This window comes from Podarcis muralis, chromosome 6 (genome assembly GCF_964188315.1).
Source record: "Podarcis muralis chromosome 6, rPodMur119.hap1.1, whole genome shotgun sequence".
Classification (NCBI taxonomy): domain Eukaryota; kingdom Metazoa; phylum Chordata; class Lepidosauria; order Squamata; family Lacertidae; genus Podarcis; species Podarcis muralis.
The window spans coordinates 97,947,322-97,973,476 of NC_135660.1; the positions used below are offsets into that span (position 1 = coordinate 97,947,322).

At 44.7% G+C, this 26,155-nt stretch overlaps 1 protein-coding gene and 1 long non-coding RNA gene across 8 annotated transcripts in view; one reads left to right on the forward strand and one right to left on the reverse strand.

The window, feature by feature from the left end:
* The window catches only part of LOC114596873 (proline-rich protein 5), a 119,097-nt gene that overhangs the window by 52,431 nt on the left and 40,511 nt on the right, over positions 1–26,155 (forward strand). For 4 of the 7 annotated variants that reach the window (XM_028728696.2, XM_028728700.2, XM_028728698.2 and 1 more), the window contains exons 9-10: positions 5,956–6,094; positions 7,962–10,250. In XM_028728696.2, coding sequence (XP_028584529.1) covers positions 5,956–6,094; positions 7,962–8,515 — 693 coding nt within the window. In that variant the 3' untranslated portion in view covers positions 8,516–10,250. Of the gene's footprint in view, positions 1–5,955; positions 6,095–7,961; positions 10,251–25,231; positions 25,447–26,155 lie in introns of those variants that run through there. The other 3 variants (XM_077930774.1, XM_077930773.1, XM_077930777.1) reach the window with 2 other exon arrangements.
* On the reverse strand, positions 1–26,155 carry LOC114596874 (uncharacterized). The gene is made up of 7 exons (XR_003706638.2): positions 26,046–26,155; positions 21,943–22,144; positions 19,860–19,935; positions 14,978–15,096; positions 11,369–11,427; positions 10,513–10,620; positions 1–118 (listed from the first exon to the last, which is right to left on the reverse strand). It is a non-coding gene; the product is annotated as an uncharacterized LOC114596874 (long non-coding RNA).

Here is a 26,155-nt window from a genome sequence, read left to right on the forward strand (position 1 = left end):
CATTCATTGAGAAGGGCATTGTGTATGTTGATTCTTGGGGCAAGATGCCATTATTACCACCTGCACCACACAGCACAGCCAGAACCCATGTATGTGGTGGCCCATGATGTAAGAATTACTATTAAGTAATCAGAGAAGGGATGGTTTGCAAACAGAAAAATTTGGTTAGTGATAGTTGGTTTATCACAGAAAATACATTTGTCTTATAAACCACTTTGTGGAGAATACAGAAACTGAACATACCTGGCCCCTAGATTAAAGGAAGCCAAATGGCTTCCTTTTGTTCCTCTGCTTTACCTGCCTTTACATGAACAACAAAATGTGGACATAGGAGGCCATTTACTATATGGTGGCATCCCACACAGGAGGCAGGCATGGCAAGCGAGCTGCTCCTGATCTGCTCTTATCTTGCCTGGTGGCAGGAGGAGAACTTTATTGCAACCAACACTGGGCTCTGTCATTGTTGTAGGCTTGTACTTTTAGAACAGCTGTGTGTGGCCTGTAATAGAGAGGAGACCATATCAAAAGTGTTTTGGGGCCCTTTGTATGTATTCGCCTCTGCTTTATAAGATTACCAGGGATAAATGTCATGTCAGCAGCTACCACAATTGTGTTCAGTGTTGTGTATGGAGAAAACAATGGTGGTGACTCTTCTGTAAATCCTAATGGAGGAGTCAATAAAAGTTACATTTTTTAGTTTCACAGTTCAATTGCAGTCAAAGTTTCCTGTTCCATACTATATCAACATCATCCTTTTTGGGTGAGGCCACCTGCAACAGGAGGAGGTGGGATTCACTCCTGAAGTGGTAGGATGTTCTGTACTAGTTCAGTCTGCACATGGGAGTTCCTAATTTTGAATGCTCTCCTCTGCTAACTGAGCCTTGCATTAATTCATGTTTGTGCAACTGGGCATGAATGAAGGCAGAGCACGAAGCTAGAGTTCTTTCCCATTAGGCCAGTGAAGATGCCTGTCACCGGTGGCATCAGAGTAAACCCTGATTACAGATAACATGCTTGGAGAACACTGGAAGCTCTGTTCGCAGTGTAAAAGAATGCAAGAATCCCGCATTGTGAATGCCTGGAAGTGGACCAGGAACAGCTCAGGAGAGGACGAGGTCAAGCTGGAACGGATTCCACTTCCAAGGGCAATTTCCAGCTCCATAGCCAGCCACAGAAGTCCCCTGACAGCACTGAAAGTTCAAGAGGATGGAAAGTGCTAGTTGTACAGTAAGGAAATCTCACCCCGATCCTGAGCTCATTCCTAGGAGGAAGGGCTGAGTTTGTAGTCTCTCATACCAAGCTAATGACACCTCAAGGCATTGTTTTCCCCTTCAGAGGCTACCCCATGAAGCCATGAACTGGAAATGTATTTATTTATTAATTAAATTTGAACACCACCCTTCATCCGTAGATCTTAGGGCAGTTCACAACATAAAATTACAATATATAAAGCACACGTCAAGGTGTGCTTTTTGCAAGAAACTTCTTAATGGAGAGGTCATCCTATAATAACCTTTTGTCATATAAATTTACTAGCCCAAACCTATGCATATTTACTTGGAAGCCTTTGCCAGGGACTGGCATTCAGTGGCGCTTGCTCCTTTGAAGGCAATTCCAGTCTGTGTGTGCGGATGTGGAAAGGCAGGCATAGAGTTCCCTCTGTTGCACGTAATACATCTATCTGCCTTTTCCCCCAGACAAATGTAAGTAGGGCCTACTTTCAGTCAAAGGTGCATGGGTAGGACTCAGATGGTTTTGTACATTTGCCTGCTGTTATGAAATACTTATAAGCAAGGGCCAAAGACTTCCCTAGTTGTCTCTTCTGAGGATCAAACAAGACATGATGCTAAATGTGTCACTTGGAAGTTCATCAAGGATGTTTGATATAAAATCAAATAATAGTCGTGAGGACGAGCGGTTTTCCCTGGAACCACCAGTGCACGGGCAGGGGAAGTTTAACTCTTACAAGTTCTGATCCCAGCCCTTTCCTTGCTGCTGTTAGCCTTGGGCAGGGGGAAATCCCACTGACACCAATAATAGGGTGTAGGTGGCAGTTTTCATCAGGATCATGACATCAGGAGGAAAGGTTAGGACTCCTGGGTGCACTGTGGTCCCACGGTACCCTATGCATCTTTTTTTAAAAAATCTGCTATTGGTGCCTCAATGTTAAGCATTTATTTTCATGTGTGGTCCCTTGCGTGAGTGTTTAAAGGGACAGTAATGTAATTTTAAACATGCACTTCCCACGTGATTGTGGAAGTCGCATGGGTTGAACGCACCGTGGAGTATCAGCTGCAAGGAAATTGTGCCTTTAAATGTACACTTCTGTGAATAGTAGCATGCATTGCATATTTTAAAAGCACGCAGGCTTCTATGTGACAGACAAGAATTTGCCCTTAGCAAACATCACTGTATTCTTAATAAAAATAATTGATGGTGTTAGCTTAAAAGGCAGTAGCCTAATTATTAAGATACCAGAAAAAGTTGCTCTTTACAACCTTACAGAGATTTCCTATCCGCTTCTTTAGTCATACTTCAAAAGCAAGAAAAAAACCAGTCAAACTGATTTAGTTATTCACAGAGGATAAGGCTGTGGAAATGCCTTTGAAAGCTGAAATCCATCAAAATGAAAAACTCATGAATGTTTTAGTCCGGGAACATAGGTGTGAAAGGGTGGGAGGGTGTTATCCTCATAACCGCTCGACAGCAGTCAAGCCAGCATTTATACTTCTTCAAAGCACTGCATAGGATATCTCTTCAAAGCAACTTAAGGAAGCCAAACTTAGCCGTTTAAAGTAGATTCTTGCCAATCCCTCCACTTCCTGCTTGGAGATATACACACATTAAACTCAGGTAGCTAAGCACATCTCAGTTTGGAAGTGAAACAGGGCCACCCAAAAATAAGGGCGCGCCCATACTTGGGGGACTCCCTAGGTGTGCAGAAATATGTACGTTGGTGATTTTTTCTTTAAACGTGCTTTCTAAAGGTTCTAGCATAGCTTTGTTAATTCTTAGGGTTGGCAAATTGTAGAGCTTTTCTGGGGAAACCTCCCCCCCCAAAACAGTGACTTTAAGCTTTTGGAGCTGTTTCTTTTGTGCAGCTACATTTCAGTGGAACTTGCAGAGGAGAACTTCCTGTGACATTGTGCCCTATCTGCCATGGATGCTATAGCTGAGACTCAGCATTGCAGGGGGTCAGGCCTGGGGGGCAGGGTCACTGCCATCTCTAAATTAACAAGGTGTAAAGTGCATCATCCTGAGTTGCTGGCCCAGTGGTCTGACGCAGTATAAGGCAAGTTTTAGGGAAAACACCAGGGGCAGAGCACGTGGTGTGAATGCAGAAGATCTCAGCCCCTGGCATCCCAGTTTAAGGTCTCGTATCACAAGACTGGCAAAAACCTCAGCCTGGGCCATTTTGCTTTAGGTGAGCTTTCCTTTAGCCACGATAAGTTTTTGACTCCGTGGTTTTTAAATCTGGCATAGTCTTTTAGGCTTTTATACTTTTAGATACAATGCCTTCTGTGTACATGCACATGTTAAGGAAGAATAAAAATGATCTTGAATAAATAAAGAGCTAATGCTGGTTAGAAAAAGCTGTCTTGGACTGATTTGGTATGTCTGGTATTAGTATGTCTTTGAGATCTTCCGCACCAGAAAGCTGTTGACTTTCCCTACTAAATAAAGCAAATGGCAGAGAATAAGCAGGTGAGCCCTGCCTTCTGCAAAACTTCCAAGCATCCTACCTGAGATCAGGTCAGATCATAGAACTGTGTCTAGCAAGGGACTTGGGGAGGCAGCACTTTGCATTTGGGTAGAGTAATTTAACTCCTTCCTGCTGGGCCCCCTGACCTGACCTAGCTAAAGTCTAGGGGCTTCCAGTTAAACTATGAGACCCACAAGTTCTAATTCTGACGAAACATCAGTTTGGGGCAGGGGGGAGGAGTAAGACTATATATAGCAGATTACAGCTATTTTTTATCATTCCTGTATGCCACAGCAATGATGCATGTGTGGTGTTTTTAACAGAGCTATCATTCTGAATAGCTGTAAACAGTTTGTGAGTGTTTTCATTGCACATTTAAAACACTTGTTACAGCTCCTTATCACCTGCAAGTCTGTTGCCACATTGTGTGAAAGAATCAATAAAACATTAAAGAGGGAAAACGTTTGCTTAGATTTCCCTAAGTAAGGTGGAACCAACTCTCACTTTGAAAGCAATCTCTGCAGGCAACTTCAGTGATTCTTCCTTATTACAAACAACCAGGCAAGTGGCTATTTACAGACCTGAGGTAATCCCTCAGTTTCTGGATTTAAAAGTCCACATTATTCATTTAGAGTCTGCGTACTCCCGTGCGGCAATTGGACCTGAAATAGTCATCATGGGAAAACATGCACTGGCACCGTTAAACAACTTGCAAGGGGTGCTTATGTATGTATATACAAACGGCCACAAATTTTCCACATTTAAAATTTTAGAGGAGCAATCCATTCCCAGGAAATTCTGGAAGATCTGTGGCAATAGTTGGCCAGAAAGGAATTGTGCAGGTGGTTGTGGCAGTACATTGTGCCGAGACAAGAAAGGCTGTGACTCTTTTTTGAAACCTTTTCCCGTCCTTTTGTCTCTGGACTGGGAAAAGGTTTGCCAGCTTCATTTCTGCGTGTCAGGCTGCTGTTAAAGGCACAGGATAGCTCAGCTGGTTAGAGTGTGCTGCTGATAACCCCAAGGCTACAGGTTCGATCCCCGTATGAGACAGCTGCATATCCCTGCATTGCAGGGGGTTGGATTCGGTGGTCCTCAGGGTCCCTTCCAACTCTGGAATTCTATGATTATCTTACTTTACTACTGATCTTCACAAAAAGGAATAAGACAAAATAATTGTTTAGTTTACTGGAAGTGTTTCAGGGCATCCCTGAAAATGTAAAATTGACATCCTTATTATGGTTGCCAAAAGTAAAATAACTTTGCTCTAGCTAATAACTGGGAGGGGGGATTTCTAGGTTATAACTTTATCTGAATTAGCACAAACCCAAACCCTTGTGTTGCACTGACACCTAGTGGTCCATGGCAATAGTGCAACATCCTGAGAACCAGGATGGGGCATTGCATTCTGCACAAAATGTGGGAAGTGTCTGGAATATAGGGTTGTCTCCTACACAATGAGACTATTGGGCTGGAACATGGGCTTATCTACAAGATGGGGGCCTCTTGTGTGAGTGAGTTTGTGAACATGTGTTCCTTCCAAGGAGCTCTGGGTGGCAGACATGGTACTCCCCCTCCCCCTTTTCACCCTTGCACAGCCGTAGGAGGTAAAGTAGGCTGAGAGATAGGACTGCTCCAAAATCACCCCATGAGCATTGTGGCTTAGTGGGGATTCAGATGCCCTTGGGTCTCTCATGCCCTTGTCCAGGACTCCAGTGCCACTGCATTATCTTGGCTACGAATGTCATGGGATCACAGGGTTGTAGAGTAGGAAGGGACCACGAAGGTCATCTAGTCCAACCCCCTGCAATGCAGGAATCTTTTTGCCCAACATGAGGCTCAAACCCACATTGCTGAGATTAAAAGTCTCATGCTCTACTGTCTGAGCTATCATGTCAAGACTAGGGAGTGCAGATTTAGATCAAGCAGAAACAAGGGATTGACTCACTGCTGTCCACAGACCAGGCTGGAACTGTTTGCAATTCCTCCTTCCATTCATTTCCTGCACCAGCATTCATTCATTCATTCATTCATTCATTCAATTTCTATCCCGCCCTTCATCTGAGGATCACAAGGAACCAGAACAGAATCCACAAGGTTTCTCATTCAAATCCTGCAGAATGTGACACACAAGCTGTAATTAAACAATGCATGTCCCTGACAGCAATTAAGTACACCAGCCTCGCTTTGCAATGATTGATAGCTTAAGTCTGAAATGTTGACGTTTGTGTTTCCTCCCCCCATGTGTTTCTCAGGGTGTTCATGAATCAAAAGGGGTGACCGAAGACTATTTGAAACTGGAAAACCTGTTGCAGAAGGTTGTTTCTCCTTACTTGGGCACCTATGGCTTGTATTCCAGCGATGGGCCTATCCCACACTCATCCTGCATTTTAGGTAACGTTCACACTGTCTTCTAAAACACAATATGTCTGTTGAAGTGCTTTTTTTGTCCACAAAACATGGTATCATTTTCTGGCTGGGACTGCACAACTATACCAAAGTTAGGCATCTGTGTAAAATGTCCTCCATAACCAGCTTACCTAAGAGATTTTGCTTGGCTGATAAACTAGGGGCAGGACCTTTGTGCCAATGCAACTTCTTTGCTGGAAGACGGCAGAGGTTGTCTGAGGTAAGCAAAATATGCATCGTAAAATCTCACTCCTTGAACTTGGCCCAGGACCAAGCCAGAGGTTTCCCAACTTCACGTTGGTAGAGTAGGTTAGGCTAGAGAACTTCAGGCCAAACTAGGGCTAACATTCAGTTGGAAAAGAGTGCTGGAAAAGAGCCTCAGATATTTTCTGACACTGGTACAAGGATGTGAGAATGGCACTGCGGTGCCTCCGTGGTTCAGACATGCAGAGTGCTTCCAGCCTATGAAGAAAGAGCAATGGACTGTTCTGTCTATGCGCTTGACTACCAGGGAGAAGCCTGAGAGGAAATGAATTTTTCCCCTGCTCTCAGACTGGGACAAGTTTGGGAAGCTGTCTCTTGGACAAAGTTTCCATAATAATTTTACCCCCCAGTTGGGGGCTGTGACCTCTGACATGGCAAATCAGTAGCGCTGCTGCATTTCCTTTTCCCCTTTTCTGCCACTGATTGTCAGGTAAATATTAGGGATACATAGAAAAAGAGTCAGAAAGGTGAATCTGCAACATCATCGGCTTTTTTCTTATTTGCCATCATTTGTTAAGACAGATTCCAAAGTAATTTACAGAAATAATCCTACAAACATCCTAGCTAGACAGGATGCAGAAGGAAGTAAAAGACGCTTAAAAAGAAAAGAGCTCCCATGTCAGCTCTTCTATTTAAAGGCAGATTCTGGTTATGGAAAAAATACCCTTTTTGAAAATAATTTCACCTGCAAGAGAAGGAGCTGGTATTTGCTCCTTTGCATGTGACAGCTTTAAGCTACTGCCTCCTTGTGGCTATTTTGATGAAACAGCACTCAGCTGAACAGCCTCAGCTGCCTGAAAGTTGTGACCACTGTCATCTCACTCACCTAAACTCTTCAAGGAAGAACAGGACTGAATATACTTTTTTTTCTCCAAAGAGGAAATTGATAATAGAAGTTAGAAACTTCTCTGAAACTGATTAAGAGATCACTTGACCTTAGTCTGAGAAGGCCTAGAGTCATGGAATTGTAGAGTTGGAAGGAACCCCTGGGGTCAAATAATCCAACCCACTCAATGCAGGAATCTCAACATGCAGTCCCGTCCTCCCCCCAATCCAATTTGGGATCTCTGTGTCCAAATAATCTATACTGTAAGGCACTGTGAGATGCTGTGGCCGTCTCCAGGCTGAGAGTCTCCAGGCTGATCTGCCATAATGGCAGGAGGGAGGTGGCAGAAAGGTTTTTGTTGTTGTTGTTGCTGCTGCTGCACATGCCCTAGAGAGGGAAGCAGAAGATGCTGAGGCCAAGAAGAGAAGGAGGCAGAGACCTGAAATGGCAACTCATCAAGCACGTACAGCCAAGTGTCTGAACCTGGTCAGGCAAGTTTAGGAAAGAATGGGTTTGAAGAGTGAGGAAGAAAAGGGGAAGAGTCCAAATATGTAGGGGGGAATTGGGGGGGGTGGGGTGGGAGAAGAGGTGCACATGACAGAGGTGAGGCTAAGACTGATGTTTACATATTGATTTGAAGCAACTGTCCAAATACTTGACCACAGGCCTCTCATGGTGGTAGTAGCAGTGATGGTAACGATGCTCACAAGAAAAGTGTAGGGTTGTGTACAGGTTTTAACTGGTCTTCATGTTTGTTAACAGAAAAACGTTTCTTCCGGCGATCCAAATCGGGGGACATCCTGACCAAGAACCCGGTGGTGAGATCCAAAAGTTACAACAATCCTTTGCTGACTCCAGTAGCTGAGTACGAAACGGAGGGCGTGGCCCCCAATGGCACTGGCATCCGAAGGCACTCTGTTTCCGAAATGACTTCCTGCACGGAGATGCAGGGCTACTCCAACCTCACAACCATCACAGACAATGGTTCCAAGACCTCCATGATCACCATGAAGAATTCGCAGTCAGGAGAGTCAGAGAGGCTTTCTGCCAGTTCAGCGCAGTGCCCCAGCAACCTCAATGCACCTGAGCAACAGAAGGGATTCTTTTACGCAAGAGATGACCAAAAGAGAGCATTTGAGCTGGCCAGGGACTCAGACTTGATTGCCATAGCCCCTACAGCCAGCCCTGAAAATATAGTGGACCAAATTTTGGAGTCTATTGAGTCAGATTCTGATGGGATTTTCATTGATTTCAGCCAGAGCTGCTCAAGTTCATCGGGGTACAATGTGGATGTGAGCAGGCAGAGCCTTGTCTGAAGCACTCTTGATAAGAATCCTAGTTTGTGCTTAGGAACACAGGATAAGTGAAGGGTGCGAGGGGGTCATATGAAATTCTTGAGCAGCTAGAAATTCAGATAAAGAGAATGCCCCTCAGACCAGAATGACATAGGAGGGACACGTTGGGGGGGGGGGAGATGGATCATCGTGGTTTAGATAATGGTAATACCACTGAACCTCAGTTGTGGGAAAGTGTCTCTGTCTATTCCGCAGACTTCAGTGGAGCTTGGGCAGGTTGCACCAGCTGCCGGTCAAACCCGTGAAAGCAACACCATTCCGTCAGAGGCCAGCCTGGGGCAAAGGTGCTACATGGGGGGCAAGCAAGGGAGCACGAACCTGGGGTCTCCAGTCTGCCTCTGCCCTGTTATACTGCTGCTGCCCTGGATCAAGACACCAGAGGAAAACCTACAGTGAAGGACCTGGTGGAATAGTGGGCTGGGTAGCTGTGCCCATGTGCTATAGTGCACACAAAACTAGTATTCTCTCATTCTCTGGACTGGACTTGTGGCACACTTTCCTTAAAGGAATCCTGCCCCCTTCCCATTCTTCCACCACTTAGGCCTGGCGTGTGTACATTGCCTCCCTGCCATCAAAGCTCCTTCCGCATGGTTGTGTTCCACAGTGCAGCAATAGCATCAGTAAAAAGTAAAAGATTGCAGGTGCGATTACTGGTTTGGAAAGTAATTATGTCATTCCTCTAGCCTATGTGATTCCTATTGATGGAGGTTATCAATGTGGTTTGGGGTCTAAGTAGATGGAAGTGGTCCTTGCAACAAACGGGAAGCATATGAATTGGGCTGGAGGATTTGAGTGCATGAGAATCTCCACGTTTTCCAATTTTATGCTTTCACATAAAGCTGTAGGAAGAAGTTTCAGAAGAAACAGGGTATCTGAGGTGTGGGAGAATTCCATGCCAGCATTGCAAAGGGGAGAAGACACATCCTCAGTGGCTGCCCCGTCTGTGGCGCAAACAAGCAGCAAAGCAGTGTGGACCAAACACCGTGAATCTGATGCCCTGGAAAAGCAAACCAGGGGCCGGTTTGTGGGTTCATGTGCACCACTTGGCTTATTGCTGGATTACTCACACCTCATAGTGCCTAGCTGACAACCCTTTGGAAACCTGTGCCAAATTAGTGACAATTAACTTAAGCCTTGTTCGTTTTAATTGGATTGGGGCCATTAAATCTGAAGTAAAGTGAGGAGGTATCTGTGGTCCTTGATTTGTGAAGGCCCGTTCATAGTTCTGAAGTCATCTAATGTTGCGGTCATCCTGAGCATGCATGTGTGAACCGGCCTGCAACACAAACCTGAGAATGCACCATGTGGCTATGCCCTTAGACTTCTTGCTGTCTTTGTCTCCTTCATCAAACACTGTTGTTACGTACACATTTCCCACACCTGCTATTAAATCCTTTTGGATGGCAACAGCCACCGCCACCGCCTGCCACACGTACTTTTGGGGTTACTTACAAACACTTCCATAAAAGCAAAAGCTAGCTTCTTTGAAGAATAACATTTATTTAGGATTCAGAAGTCAGCAAAGTCTGTTTTAATTTTAAAAAGAATGTGCCAGGTAATAGTAAAATCTTATGATTTATCATGACCATTTTGGTTGTTTTTCTCACTACATCAGCACTCCCTTTACCAATCAGTGAGTGAAAGTTCTAAACAAAATTTAAATAAATAGCGTGCTGTATGAATAGCACTGTTGAGAGACCGCTTCCTGTGTGTTTTTTCTTACAAAACCAATAATTTTTTTAAGCGTAATTCTTGAAATAATAGCCAGATGCGTCTCATGAAGCACTGCCAGAAACTGCATTTCACTTGTGCTAACGGAAGCTAAGTTAAGTCCTCACTACCAATCTATATATAGAAACCCATCCCATTCCTGATTTGTATGTACTGTGTGTTGGGAAATTGGGCTTCAGGAAAACTCTCTTTGGTCCCCCATTAGTGGGAGTGATGGGTAGCCATACCTGCAATTGTATGAAGTTGTCATGAGCTCTGCTGGGTGTGCTTCCTTTTCTCACAGTGTTCCTCAAGAAGTCCAAACAAGTATCTTGAGGATCTTTGGCCCTTCCACACTAGCAGGGTGGGAGCAAAGCGAGAGGCATGATAGAGCTCATCTCCTAAAGCTATTCTTCCCATTTCTTCCTCTGAATCACGCTCATAAGTAGAAAGGAGAGAGAGAGAGAGAGAGAGATTCCTTTTTTCCTTCACCCCATTTTCTGCTCCGCTATTCCACAATTTGGATGCTGGATATATGTAAATCCCATGCAGCCTGCACTCTTCCTCCCTTTAATAATTGATCCAGTGTACACACATCCTTAGAAAGAAGTGTTTTGCAAAGTGATTGAGAACTCCTGTGCTTACATAATTTGTGTGTACTGAATGCACCAAGTTACAACTTACTGTCTAGGTAAGCGGCTGGGAACCTGTAGCCCTCTAGATGCTGAACCACAACTCTCATCATTCCTGACCATTAGCCATGCTGATGGAAACTGGAGTCCAGTATCATCTGAAGGGCCACAGGTTCCACACTGATGGCTGAGGACCTAACTCGGCTTCATTTAACCAATAACAAGAATGCCATTTAAATTACACTGAAAACATAATACACCCTCACAGTTCTGTGGGATAAACCTTCAAGTACTACCCAGACTTTATTCTCTTCACCAGACTTTCCACCTTTCACCCAACCCCCCTCCACATTAGGAACTGAACTCCAGAAATGTCTTAAAATGATACACAGAGGAAATTCTATACACAAATTAATGTAGCATAACTTTACAGACCTTTGTGGAATAATTTTAAAGTGAACTGAATACTTACGGCAAACACACAGTTCGTACAACATTCATGTTTCTGGCAGAAGAAGAGTCTTGGCCAGCCTAAAAACGTGAATAGGGAAGAAGTTCACCAAGATTTTTAAAGAGGTGTGATAGGAATCTATCTTAGCATTTTGAAGAGGAGTGCATAGCTTAGGAAACTGGACCTTAGGAGCAGGGGGATGCAGTGAAAAGAGCCATAGCTTGATACTAGATTGTATCCTTTGTGTGCAGACTGTTCCAGGTTAAAGCCCCAACATCTCAACTAGATAGGATCTCAACTAGCAAGGCTGCGAGAAGCCTCTGTCCAACACCATAGAAAGCCACTGACTGCTAGAGTAATAAAGTAGACCAGGTTTATACGAGAGAAAGCGTGAGGATGGACCCTGCGAAGTCTCAGAGGTCAGATCTGCACACCCCCTCTCATTAAACAACTATTTGGTTTGTCTTATCTGCAGTCCCATCTAATTTTCATCAGAGTGAAATATAAAGCTTCCTGCAATTTTCATTTGTAAGGAAAAGATGCAGTGTTGTCTGGTTCAAAGAAACAAGAGACAATGTTTACTTAACGTTCTTGTCTCTCTAGGATTTCGTAGGCCATGTTCAAGCTGCACCTCAGCACATGTGCTTCGTAAGTGGGAAACATTTGCTGCTAGAAGGCACCAGCTTAATTACAGAACCTGATTACATGTCCACTCTTACCTGGAGAACAGAATAGTCCTGGGAATACAGAAGCTGCCAACATTTGCATTGGGAAAGACCAGGAACAAACCAGCCCCCTTCCTTGGCTCCCTTTGTCCGTCCATATACTATTCAAAGATGCTCTCAGAAGGCAGGTGAAGCGGGTGTCATCACAAATGAGTGTTTTGTGAGGCTCCTTCTTGCCTCAGGTTTAGTATTTGAAATGGGAGTTGGAGTTGGGGGAGGGCAACTTTTCTGCCAGAGCTTTTCAGCTGCAGCAGCCAGGAATAAATGCTAATGCCCAAAGGTACTGGATGTAATTATCAGTATATTGGGGTGGAATGTGTTAAATTTATCCCCAGCCACATGTTATACACAAACATGCATGTTAGTGTGCCATCAATGGAAGCATTTTTCAAAACAAAAAACAGGAGCCCAGAGTGCTCTGGGAAGGTAAGCAAGCCTTTGGGCAAACAATTTGGTGCAAACACAGGAAAATGTCTTCAAGGGAGAGCACAATGTTTTGTGTTGCCTTTGGGTCCTACCTAAAGCAAAATAAAACAATAAACATGGGGAGGAGGCAAGGGGCAGAGGAGGTGAGAACAAGCTGAGGATGGAGCAGTCTGTCCTAGGAGAGGACTGCAAGACTGAGTGGCATAGTCTCCTGGAGAAGAGACTCTGTTTCATGAGGAGAGGGGTGACCTATCATGGAAGTTGCATGCTCTTTTAAAAAGGAGGAGAAAAGGTAGGTGCATTCAGGAAGCTCACTGAGGACACACATTTCAGGCATTGGTGATGAGTGGAAAGGGGGAGGCACCATATACAAAGGAGAATAGGAAGACTAGGTTCTGGTACATCTCATGCAAATGGGCTGGGTGCAAAAGGGGTTCAGTGTGCAGACCTGGGTGTGGGGATCCTAACCTTTACTAATGTAAATGATGATTGACTAATTTACCAGCCGAGGCTGCTTTTTCTTCTCAGGGGGCTACTGAACAACTAAACAAGAGGCCAGCCCCTGTGGGGTCTACATATGGCAAAGAGTCAAGTGCAGAATAAGGCATTTGATACAGTACATCCAGAGTCCTTATACCTCTTAGGTAATGAGAATAAGCAAATTTCCAATACATGCTGTGTGACTGCTTAGCAGTGTGCAGAGTAAGGCAGGATGACAGCAAAGCAGAGTGCCTTCCTAACAAATATGAGTTACCATCTCAAGGCTGAGGTCCAAGAATGTTGAGGAAGCAGGTAGCGGAAATCATGCCTTGAAACTGAAGCAAATAATCCAAAGCAACACAAATCCCTCCAACAACTCCCATCATTCCTGCCAATTAGTCAGGCTTATGGGAGTTGTAGTCCAACAACATCTGGAGGGCACAAGGTTGGGGGAGGTTGATTTAAATGCACAAATGGGAGGCATCAAATAATAGAAACTGTCTAAGTGTGTGAAGTATGGTTTAATTAGGACATGGAGCAGAAGAGCAGAATTGAGACACACGTCAGAGAAGGAGATGGGGAGGGAGACCCAGATGGGAGAAGGCTTTTCCCTAAACCAGATGTGGGGAATCTTTGGCCCTTCAGAAGTTGCTGAACTACAAGTACAAGCACAGTCAATGTCTAAGGATGATGGGATTCAGCATTGCTGGGGGACCCTCAGGGTCCCTTCCAATTCTACCATTCTACTTGGAGGGCTGAAGGTTTTTCACACCCTGCCCCAAATGAATGTGAAAACCAAGATGGTCCCTCCCTCAGTGGAGCAACTAGGTAGACTTCATGGTCTTACAGGGATCACTTAAATCATAGCACCATCACAAGAAAAATTGACTTTGCCTCTTCCATCCTGATGCTAATCACGTTAATGTATTAATCAGTTATATTTTGTACTAGAAAAGGATAACATATATTTTAAAATAAAAATCATAAAAAGGGGGGGGGTTCAAAGGTGAGTGTTTTGGCCTTTAAAAAAAATACTTTGCACACTCAGAGGCACACTTGCTTCTGGGAACCCCACCTTCTTTGCTTGTGGGCTTCCCAGAAGTGAGTGTAATAGGCATGCTGTTTGTCTCCATCACCTGATATTCAGAGGTACACTGCACTTAAACATAGAGGTTCTATCACTCCATTAATCTAACTAATTCTTTTTCAAGTAATCTAGGTTACTGTCAACAACACAAGCTGTGGATGCAAATTTCGAAAGTTAAATATGCATTTCATGAATATGTACTTTTTTTTTGTTTGTCCTGCATCTTCCTGCTAATCAGTTTCTTTGGCCTGAAAACTGCCATTCTGGGTCTATCCAACGTACCTTCCCGCCACAGACAAACTGTCCTTTAAGGCCATGGCAAATGTTCTCTTTTGAATATGTGATTCCTCTTTGCTTACTTTGACAGATGAATCAACACCGTCACAACCTGCCTGTTTCTACCCATCAATCTTCAAGCCACTATGTTTCTGTGGATTGAACTAATCTGTTTTCTTTCCTGCTTCAGTTTCAGCTAATTGAAGTGCTATGAAATTATGGCTTTCAAAATGCTAATATGTATTGATTCCAATTACCGGCTGCCCTTAGTCTCTGACTGTTCTATCAATGTCTAATGATCTTCTGCATTTCTCCTTCATTCAGCTTATCTTGGAATCCTGCCTTCCTTAGACTTGTCCATAGACCTTCATCAGAAATACTGAGACTACAACTCTTTTAAGCCTCTCCAAGAGGCAGAACATTGCTGCTAACCATATTGGCCACTGGAATGCACCACAGCTCCAAACAAAAGCAGCAGGCAGCAACAGAAATGGCTGAGGCTATGTATGCATTAGCTGCTTTAAATACAGCAAGGTCGCTTTTCCGTGCTGCGTTTGAAGTCACATTTGCATGTTGCTGTACACACCAGAAAGGGGCACATCATAAAAAAGAAAGAAAAAGAAAGGGGCACATCACCTGCTCGGTTCCTCCACGCTTGCAACCCCTCCTCCAAACTGTCATGAAGATGTCATCTGTGCATGCACATAGGCAACAGCTGTCTCAAATGGAGTTTACCTGCGACTTGCGTTTTCTAACTGGATGGAAGCCGGTTTGAGGAAAAACACATCAAACAGCATTATTTATCAAGAAACTGCAGAATAGATATGAATTGTAGCTCACACCATGTCTATAAAGGATCAAGTGCCCATGGTGGGAGCGCACTGGAGCCAGAGTAAATGGTGTGTACACAACCTAAGACTCAGGACTCATGAACACTTCTGTTTTCCCCACCACTTTCTCCAAGGAAAACCCGTGGTTTAGCACTGAATTGACACAAACGGCAGCTGGGTTTCCTACTGATTGCCGTTCATTCCAGTTCAGTGCAAAAAGCAAATTTTCTGGGGGAAAGGGGCAAGGCAAAGGCAAAACCGCTCAGACGCAGGCCAAGAAAGCATGGGAGAAGTGGGTGTGTGGACAAGCCCTCAGTCATGTAGAATTGTCTTGCCTAAAGGCAACTCAGAGAACTAGTTTATAGAATCAGCCGATCAAGAAGGCAGGCTTCTTTTCTGGACTGCACCACACTCAGCTCTCCCATCAGGGATGGCTCAATACATGTTAGCACCTGAGGTGAAGCGTAGAATGCTCCCGGCCCCTGCCATGGAAGAAAGGGTGAGGGAAGATGGGAAACAAGGGGGGAATAAAGCTCCACATTGAGAACATGGAGAGGAATCAAAGGTCATCGTGGGCCGGATCTGAATCCTCCTGCATGGGTGCAGAGCCCAGGAGACCCCAGAGGGCATTCCCTGCCTTTTCCTCCCTGGGCTGGGGGACCAGCAGGGCCTCCGATCTGCAGAGAGCTTGCTGTAGAGACGGCATTAACTGCCGAGGAAGCAGCAGATCTGGCCTCCAAGGAGAGTGCCACATCCATTGCTCCCGCTGTGTGTGCATCTCACTGAGTGAAATTAAGCACAACTTTCTCCCCAGCAAGCAAGTTTTCTACCAACAAGGTTTTGATGTGGGGGTACATTTAATAGCCTCTCCTGAAGCAGTACTGTCCAAAAAAATTGGATTCTACTGGTTGTATAAATTATTCCAGAGTACAAAGGGAGAGTGGTCCAGCCTATTTAGTGTAGCAGGTATTCTAAATGAGGCACGTTGAAGCAATCCCTCAGTCGTTTCTACTAAGGGGTGCTTCAATAGGTGATATTATATTGTAATGGGTTTTACTATCACATTTATGTGAATAGAGCTATCAGTGTGGGCTACTTTAGGCCAAAACCTGGCCAGATTCTGGCACTTAACAAATAACAGCCTGGGATATTTACATGATGTGTTTCCAAGGAAGCTAATCATTAGATGATTGCTTTCATAGCCGGATCTTCACTGTATCTTCTGAATATGGCAAAACCAGACCTTTCCTGTTCCCTAGTTAAATACAGTCATACCTCGGGTTGAAGTTGCTTCAGGTTGAGCGCTTTCAAGTTGCGCTCCACGGCGACCCAGAAGTAACGGAATGCGTTACTTCAGGGTTTTGCCGCTTGCGCATGCGCAGACGGTCAAAATGATGTCACGCGCACGCGCAGATGCGGGTTGCAGTCGATTCTGGATGCGAACAGGGTTCTGGAACGGATCCCGTTCATATCCAGAGGTACCACTGTATGCTGCAATCTTAAGGGTGTGTGACAGGAACAAAAGTGTTAGAATTCCTGCTCCGTGATTGCAGTCATGGGCTTTTTGTCTGTCACATGACGGTGTATGTTTTGACTCCAAAAAAGTGGGAAGTGACAGAGACAGGATGTTTGTGTTACTGTGTTCTGTGAAGTGGGACTATTGTCCTTTGTTCTTTCTCTTTGCTGTCTGATGCTAGAGAGAGGGAGCCATGTTGCAGTGCTCCGTGTGTGATTATATTTAAATAAAGTAGATTAGCCAAAATGCTGAGTTCCTGAGGTCTGTCACACAAGCTGTGAAGACTCTGCGGATCCCTAAGTGTGCTGGTGTCTGTTGGCATCGGTCGCTGTGATGTTCAGGCAGAAGTAAGTTTTTGAAGCTCCCGGACGAAAGACCAGGAGGGAGAGAACATGCCAGTCGGGCATGTGTCTCTGCCAGGGTCCTACTCGAGGGTAGGCTGAGCTCCTGGCAAAAAGTACAGTTTTGGAGAGAGAAGATGGCTGGGGATACCTGTAATCTGAAGTGGAACAGTAGATTAAGCTGTCTTTTGGTTTGTTTAAGTTTATGCTCAACTTGCCTATTTGTCAATAAAGTCATAAGCCTCCAGTGACCCCTTTCCAAAGGAAACCAAACCCAAGTGAAAGTTGCAACCGTGGAACCACTTGAAGTTGGTTGCGCATAGCAATGCTGTCAGGAAGAAGCAATGCAAAAAGTGAGATGAGATGTGTAAAGCTGCACATGATTTTTGTGTCCTCTTCTGTCTTTGTCAGCAAACTATGTGTGATGGTCTCATTGTACAGGCTGGATCCCTGGTGTACAGCTTCCTTTTGGATGAAATGAGTGTATATCAAAACATGACTGAGGAATAGCCTGGCTCAAGAATGGTCTGGGAGAGAACGATTGTCTAAGCATTTTATTAGCAAAATAGCATCCAGGAGTGTGCTGGCAGAAGGTGATCTCATGGGAAAGAAGGGTATATCGTGCTTTGCTTTCTTTCTTAGAGCGAATGTAGTGCTGGAGAAGTATAAAAATTGAAGACTCCCTGGAGACTGAGCTATTTTATCTACAGCACAAAGATAGTGCAGGCAAGGTAATTGCAGCTGAACTGCCAGTGTCCCTCCTATGCTGTGGTTCAGCCTGGGAAGTTCGTATTCAAAGCCAGCTCATTCTCTCCTGTAGCTGAAAGAGCTGCCAGTGAACACAATAGTTTGTGCAATGAAAGTACCATCAAAAGATATTTCAGTTGGTGTGTTAAGTTAGTGGTGGCCTCCTTGTTTGGCTTTTGGTTTTACTAGAATTCTTCTGTGGTCTACTTGTATGTTTTGAATTTGCAAAGCAAGAGTGAATAATCAGGATTTCTCAGAGCTAAAGACACAATTACAAAGTCCTAAGAGATCCTGAGTATGTGTTCAAGAACACAAGGAGTGCCTTCATCGATCCGACCAAGGTCTACTTAGTCCAACATTTTTTCAAGAACCTTGGTTCTAGGTGGCCCATAGTTGTTCTTTATGACACTGTATTTCAAACTGCCAGCTCAATGAGAGGTCCTAGTGAAGATCTATCCCTTTGCAGGCCCACAAATCTCAGCCTGGCCCTGGATGTGAACCCAGAGCAGCCTTCCACTTGCCTTGAACAGTGCCTAGTACACCTTCACTACCCCAATGCACACTTTCAGTTCAAGACGCGGGGGGCTAATCTGTGTCCCTCCAGATATTGTTGAACTGTAGCTCCTGGTTTATGGTATTCAGCAGCAGCTAGATTTAGGTGAGAGCCATTTTCAGGAAGGAATGGAGAATGGGGAGTCACAGCCCCACCTATGCCCCGAGTGGATGGCAAACCCTGTTGCTGCAGTTACCACTCCCTCAATGCTCCTCTCTTGCTGCTACCTGACTGTGTCTGGTTTGGTCCAGCTTTCTCAAGCTGCTGGTTTATGGTTTATGATGAACATCAATCATTTCAAAAAGACAGGCTCTTCAGTGGGTTTTTGCAATTACAGTTGTGTGGCTAATATCTAACTCCCATGGTCCCAAACAAAGCTAATATTTTGGCTTGATAAATAGTTCCTGTCCACATTTGCATTCTTGCATAAATAGCACAAGTTACTTCTCAACAGGGTGAACAGCACTTTGCTGGTGATAAATGAAGAAACTGCTCTAAATCAACAAGCCGACTGAATGGCATCACAAAGCAGAGTTGGCAGCAAAGATAATGCTACAGTCATAACCTACTGTTCATTTTCATTCATGCTTGTTTCTCCTTCCACTGGGGAAGTCTCAGGAAACGGTATGTTTGCCATCAAGCAGCCATTCCCAGTTGGATATTTGATAATTGGTACTTGTGGTTTAGGCAAACCACAAGTTTTGGATGCCATCCAGCTGCTGAGCACATCAAAGTGTAGCTAAGCATTTCCTACTGCCCTATCTACAGCAACCTGGTGCCTTCCAGATGTTTTCGACTGCAACTTGCATCATTCCTGATCAGTGGCTATGCTAGATGGGGCTGGTGGGAGCTGTCATCCAAAACATCTGGGAGCACCAGGTTGGAGAAGACTGGTTTACGGCACCTTCCACAGACTAAAACAAGTCCATTTCCTGTCTACCATGGAATGCTACCTATATCCCTCTTGAAGATTTCCAGCATACATCCAGACCTTTTGTCAACCGCTGTCCATTCTATTCCCACAGGGGTTGTTGTTTTTTCTAGCCAGGTAGCTCTTGTTACACAATGAGTAGTTGTCTGTTTAGTGCAATGGAATGGGACTACCACCTCTCTCTCTGGCAGGGTGGAGTATGCAGTTCCAACAGGCAGAAATTCAACAAATAAAGCTTTCCCCATCCCTGCATATCCCTGCAGGGAAATCTGCAGCTACTGAATTTCTGTCAGATGTGCAGCACTTTAGGGCACAAAACCTGCCAGAAACAAAAGGTGACAACCTTAGCGAAAGGCATAATTTACTCATAAGTGTGCGAGATTTGCAGCTCTGCACTTCCTTTAACAACCACCCACAATTCTTGGTATGTATACTTGTGTTTGGCACCAGTTCCTAGGCATGTGGAGGGAAATTCAATGAGCTTGCTTTGCTGAGACCAGCAGATTATTTTTGGCTGGTCACAAAGCCAATTTGTTGTGATTGCAGTTCCTATTAACAGCCTGGACTGCTCAAGTGTATATCAATCAGACCATCAATTACCAGCTTGCTTTCACTGACTCCTAGGTTCTGTTAGTCTTTTCATCTGTTTGTCAGTTTTTCTGTTCAGCATTCATCGCTGCAATGAGGATAGTAAAAAAAACAGTCTACAGAACAGTGTTTAAACTCAATAAGCAGCACTTAAAGTAATTTTGGTTTCCAACTACACCTTGGAATTTGACAGAATGCATATCAAGACAGCATAAACCTTAACCTAACTCTTGGGGTTAAATTTCTGTGTCTATCAAAACACCGTCTGTGCTGGAAGTGACTAGACTTGTTTACATTGCATGGCAAGATAAATGCTGTGACTCTTAAAATGATTGGTCGCTGTAGCATTATAGCAAGGCTATAGCTCACAGCTGGTCACATTTGGATGATTGCAGCATTTATGATGATCTGCACATATGAATGGGCTGTCATAGATATTACATCACAGACAGAACTTTTGTATGGCCTCATCTTGCCCATATCAAGTGACATGCATGCATAGGGAAATCAGGCCATAATGTTTTGGGTATGTGGCAATGCAGCAAGAAATGTAATTGATCAGTACTTTAAGTTTAAATGGTGGTGGTTTTTATTAAAAACATGTACCAGTACCTTTCCACCTAGAAATGGAGTGCTTCATTTATTGTTGCAAGGTGACCGACATAGAATTGAGTGGGGTTTCTAGTCTGCTTTGGGGCTCACATATTAAGCACATATTTCAGCATGAACTATAGGAAACCTCATCCACATTACAAGAAGTTATAATATAATTCTGTCTTGTTTATTTAAGTGAAGTTAAAAGAACTTAATTCTAATTTCCATAGGTGAAGAGTGTTCTAGAAGCATGTAGTGTTTTATTGTAGCATCTATTTATTTAGAAAAAAATACATGCATAACAGGAGAGAAACATGTACCCACACATGAAGCAAAGAGGAGGAAAAGACTGTGGCTTCCAAGAGCAGAGAAGTTCTGGAAGATGATCTGTGCCTGATATGTGCCCCACCCCTTTCTTTTCTGAATAACTCCTGGTTGGGCACTCAGAGGCAGCACCCTTGCCCTGTGCCACGCATCACTCCTGGTCATGCTTGAGCCACATTCCTCAGTAGTATGACACTGATAAAATGTGCCCATTTTAATTAATGTTGGATGCTATGTTTCATCTCTTGCATGATGATGAGTTGAAGCAAAGCTTTGAGCATGATGGAATTTCACTTGCAAATCTGTTCTCAAAAGATGTTTCCCCTCTTGAAATGAAGCCTGATTGACAACAGCAAAAGAACTCAAGCCACTGAACTATTACATCTTGGATATGAGGGGGGCTTGTTTGTTTTTGCGGGAGTTGGGAGTTGGGGGGGGGGAGGGTTCCTCAATGAAATAAATGTTCTCAGTATGTAAATGCACAGGAGGGGAGGCAATGTTCTTATGCTTATTTACAGCAAATTTGACAGGCAGAAAACATTGACCGGGCAAAAATAATAATTAGCCATTTTCCTTCATAGTTAAGTCAAAAGCTGATAGTTATGAAGGTTGCACAAAATGCTTGACTTTAGATGTCCCCCACTTCTCCATCAGTGGTTACACATAAGAAATGGTTTCTTAATGATGTCTGGTTTCATTAGAACGGTAGCTAAAAACATTGTTTTAATTGACACGTAGCACATCCTAGGAAAATAACAGAGAAAACTCCCTAACCAGTCAATTACCATATAAATAGGAATGCATAGATCATCCCTCGTATCAGCATCTTGCTTTTTGGTTGATGAAAATATGTTAATGGGCAAATGCAGCTTTTCATTTGAATAATGACTTAATGCTTCTGTGAATTTCAGATTGTGGATTAAGCCCTTTCTGTGAAAAGTTTTAATATTTTTCCTATAGTTCACCAGCTGCCTTTGCTCAAGGAGGAAAAAAAGCCCCTGCATTTGGGGATCTTCAAACAACAACACGTGCCAGGATGCTGGTGTGTGTGTGTGTGTGTGTGTGGGTATGTGTGTGTGTGTGTACGCCTGCCTATGAGCCCGTGCAGAAGTCTATTTAGGGAAAGGAAAAATATGAGCATTCTGTGTTTATCTTTTCTTTCAGAAAGGATACTTACTGTTTGATGGGCCAGCAGGAAAGATGAACAGCATTGCATTTGACGGCTGCAATCAGTTTCTTTTATCACTCCTTGCAGGCCTTCTTGGATCCTCGCCATTTCCCCCACCAGCTGGACAGGAACCTTTGCTCATTTACATGACGTGCTTAAGATTTTATATGATCACAGAGAGGAGAAAGACCAGTTTCTCTCTGTAGCTTAACTGTGTGCAAAGAATGAGATACGAGGCAAAGTTAATTAAACATCATTGGTATTTTCATGCACAAGTCCCATGAAATGAGCCCAGCAGTGACCCAAAGAGCAATGAACTGTTGTCACTTGCTGGCCTGGCCACATCATGAGATAAGTTGAAGGTCCTGCCTTAGTCAGCACAATGATTTTTTATTTTATTTTTTGCAGCGGGCAGGGGTTGGCTTTGGGCTACATTGATTGTTGATGGGTTACTGTCTTGTTATTGCTTACCCTATTCTTTCCCATAAAACCTATTTTGAGAACACAACATAGATTTATCTTCTCCTATGTGCTCATCTGAGGGAATTAAAGCAAATGAAGCTGCAAAGTTTTAAAGGAACTCAGAATTCTCCTCAGGGTATGCAATAGGTAAGAGGGTCGGGGGGGGGGGGGATAAGCTTGTGACAAAAGAAAGAGACATCACACTCTGGGCATAATTGGGCTGCTTTTCCTTTTTAAAGTTTAGCTACTGCAGAATTTTCTTCTTGAGTAAATCTAGTAAAATGTAACTTCATAAACATTGTTTACTGTTTATGAAGCAAAAAGGCAGCACTCAGTCAATAGAAATGAAAAGAAGCCTTTTCACAAGTACATTTTTATTTATGTATTTATTTATATATTTTATATTGCACCTTCTCTCTAAGGAGCTCTAAGTGGCCTCCCCATTTTATCCTCACGACATCCATCCCACTGAGGCACATTCAGCTGAGAAGTGTCAACTCATTGAAGGTCACATATGGCTGAGTTTTAAGTGCTTCATGAACCTGCACTTGTTTCTGCCTTAATGTATTTGTTGCGTTAAACTTCACTGTGATATTATGAAGATATAAAATGGTATTAAATAAATAAACTAAAGCATGAATGTGACAAACATGTGCGCCTTGCTATCCAATGTACACTCATGGGCAGAGTCCAACAAGCACTTTATCACTTGGTGGTGCTAGTGGGCATGGGTGGAGACGATTTGCTTGAATTCTCCTTCATGGGCCTCAGCACCCCGGCTTTGCCTGCCTGGAGAGCTGGCTGTGACAAAGCATAAGAATCACCATATGTTTAAGTGTTTTGTTATCATGCACGCAGCTAGGGGATTTTTTCAAAATGGTGGATTATAAAAGGCAAATTCTTACCCCTGTGCATTTCATACACCCTTTTGCTAGACTTTTCTCAGCTGAAAAAAACCCACACACAGCAGAATAAGTTCTAAAAAATGTCACAGCTTATTTGATTTATTCTGTTTCAAGACACCTCTGGGAGTAAAACTCCCTCTCTGGAGAGTCGTACTTTCCCTCTTTGCCACCCCTAACAAAGTAAATTACACTCTACAATTCTTACAGGCCCCAAGGCTGAAACTTTGCTCAAAGCCTGGTTCTTTGATGCTGTGAACGAATAGGTTAGGAAGCTGGTATGCATGTGGCTGTGCAGAGGCCATTTTTCTTTCAGCAAAACATGTTAGGGGGTCAGCTGGTGCACCTGTGATAAACTTCATTCTGATATTAAGAACATGCTAATCATACATAAGGCAAAGGTAAAGGGACCTCTGACCATTATGTCCAGTCGGGACCGACTCTGAGGTTGCGGCACTCATCTCGCTCTATGGGCCGAGGGAGCCGCCGTTTGTCCGCAGACAGCTTCCGGGTCATGTGGCCAGCATGACTAAGCTGCTTCTGGCAAACCAGAGCTGCGCACGGAAACGCCGTTTACCTTCCCAACGGAGCGGTACCTATTTATGTACTTGCACTTTGATGTGCTTTCGAACTGCTAGGTTGGCAGGAGCAGGGACCGAACAACAGGAGCTCACCCCGTCGCAGGGATTCAAACAACCGACCTTCCGATCGGCAAGCCCTAGGTTCTGTGGTTTAACCCACAGCGCCACCCGTGTCCTTAGTAGTGCCCCCTTAATCCTAGTTCATCAGACCCATCTCCAAAGTATCCTGTAACAGCTCCCCCCCCCCCCCGAAAAACAACTGTTGATACCGGAAAAAGAAACTGACCCTTTTAGAAAAGGCATCACAGTGAACTGCGGGGGCTGAGTACCTAACAACCTGGAACCAAAACTGTCCCACCTAAAAACAAGGCAGCATTTCCTACACAATATTCCAGGCATAGGGGAACTCGGCCCTCCAGATGTTTTGGGACTACAACTCCCATCATCCCTAGCTAACAGGACCAGTGGTCAGGGATGATGGGAATTGTAGTCTCAAAAACATATGGAGAGTCAGAATTATAGTAACTTGTAAATTTTGTTGCCCCCAGTGGAGCCTGGCCAGGACCAAGGAGCACACAGGACATGAAGGGCACCGAGGGGGGAAGAGCCCCTAGCAGCTTCTAGCAAGTATCCTGCAAAGATGCGCCTGGTCAGGGAGTGTAAAAAGGTGAAAGACTTCTGGGAAATGATATACAATGAATTGAAAAAGATGTTGAAATATACGTTCATTAAAAAACCAGAAGCCTTTCTATTAGGAATGGTAGGAAACGAAATCAATAAGAGAGACTGTAAACTGTTTCAATATGCAGTGACTGCCGCAAGGTTACTTCTGGCCCAAAGATGGAAACAGGAAGAAATTCCAACAGTGGAAGAATGGAGAAGGAAATTGACCGAATATGCAGAATTGGACAAATTGACTGGGAAGATTCGATACCAGAAAGACCAAAAGTTTATCGAGGACTGGGGGAAATTTACAGAATATCTGAAAAATATATGTGATGCATATAGACAACGCTTGTTGGTTTTGAAGAGACTCTGTGAAATAGTAAGAAATACTGCAAAAAAGAGAGTAAGAGGAAAAGGAGTGGGGAAAGGCAATATCATGTTTAGAAATGTGTCAATAAATAGAAATTTTTCGAAAGATTGACAGAGAAACTGAGGGAACTCAAAAATTGAAGCATGAGTGTAAAATAATTTGTTGACTGTATAAAACTTGTTTGGAAAATGAATAAAAATTATTTTTTTTAAAAAAAAGATGCGCCTGGCCGTGAGTCCCATGCCGTCTCCCCAGGGCACGGCCCGGGTTTTGGGGCGAGGCTCCCCGTGAGGAGTCGGGTCCTCCCTGAGGGGCGAAGAAGAGCCCCCTTTCTTTCGGCGCTGCTCCTGTGGGGCTCCTCCCCAGAAGGGCCTTTCCCGGCCGGGGGCGGCGAGGCTGCTTCCTCCCGCCCGAGGGACGAGGCCCGTCCCAGCCGGTTCCTGCAGCCCGGGAGGCCGGCCAGGCCCAGAGGCGGAAGGAGCGGCGCCAGAGGAAGGCGCGCCTCGCCCGGGAAGGGGAGCCCAGACGCCAGGTGAGCAGGGAGGGTCGCCTCTGCCGCGCGCCCCCAAAGCGGGGAGAGAAGGAGCGAGCGAGGGAGGGAGGTGGGCGAGCGAGCGCCCCGCTCTCCTCCTCCTCCTCCTCAGGTGGGCGAGCGCAGCCTCCCCCGCGGCCGCCCTGCCTGGACGGAGGACCTTCCCGCCCCAGGTCCCCGGGGCAGGAATGGAGGCCGGGGAGGAAGGCCCACCGAGGGCACGGGGCTTACTCCTCTGTAGGCCTCCGTAGGCTTCGGGACCTGAACTGGGTTTCCTCACCCGGAGGCGGTGGTGGTTGTTTGCGGGGGGTCGCCGCCTTTGCCACCCGCGTCCTCCAATAATCTTGGGAAGGCTTTTCCTGAACCCGGGACGCGCCCTGGGAATTGCTGCGCCCCCGAGCGAGGGGAATCAACTCCGCTCTTCCTTGGGGACTTCCCTATAGAACCACAGAATGGTGGAATTGGAACCCACTACTAGTCCAACCCACTTCAAGGCAGGAATCTCAGCTAGATCATCCATGAGAGATGGCCATTGCACCTCCAAGGAGGCTGACTGCTTAGAGTAGATCCATTGAAATAAAATAAGAGCTATGACTAACTTAAACCCAGTTGATGTCCGTGTGTCTCTTCTCAAGTCTGGGTCCAGCCCAGGGCTGCTACAGACTGCTCTCCATTCCTTCTGGCAAACACAGCTGACCCTCTGGAATCT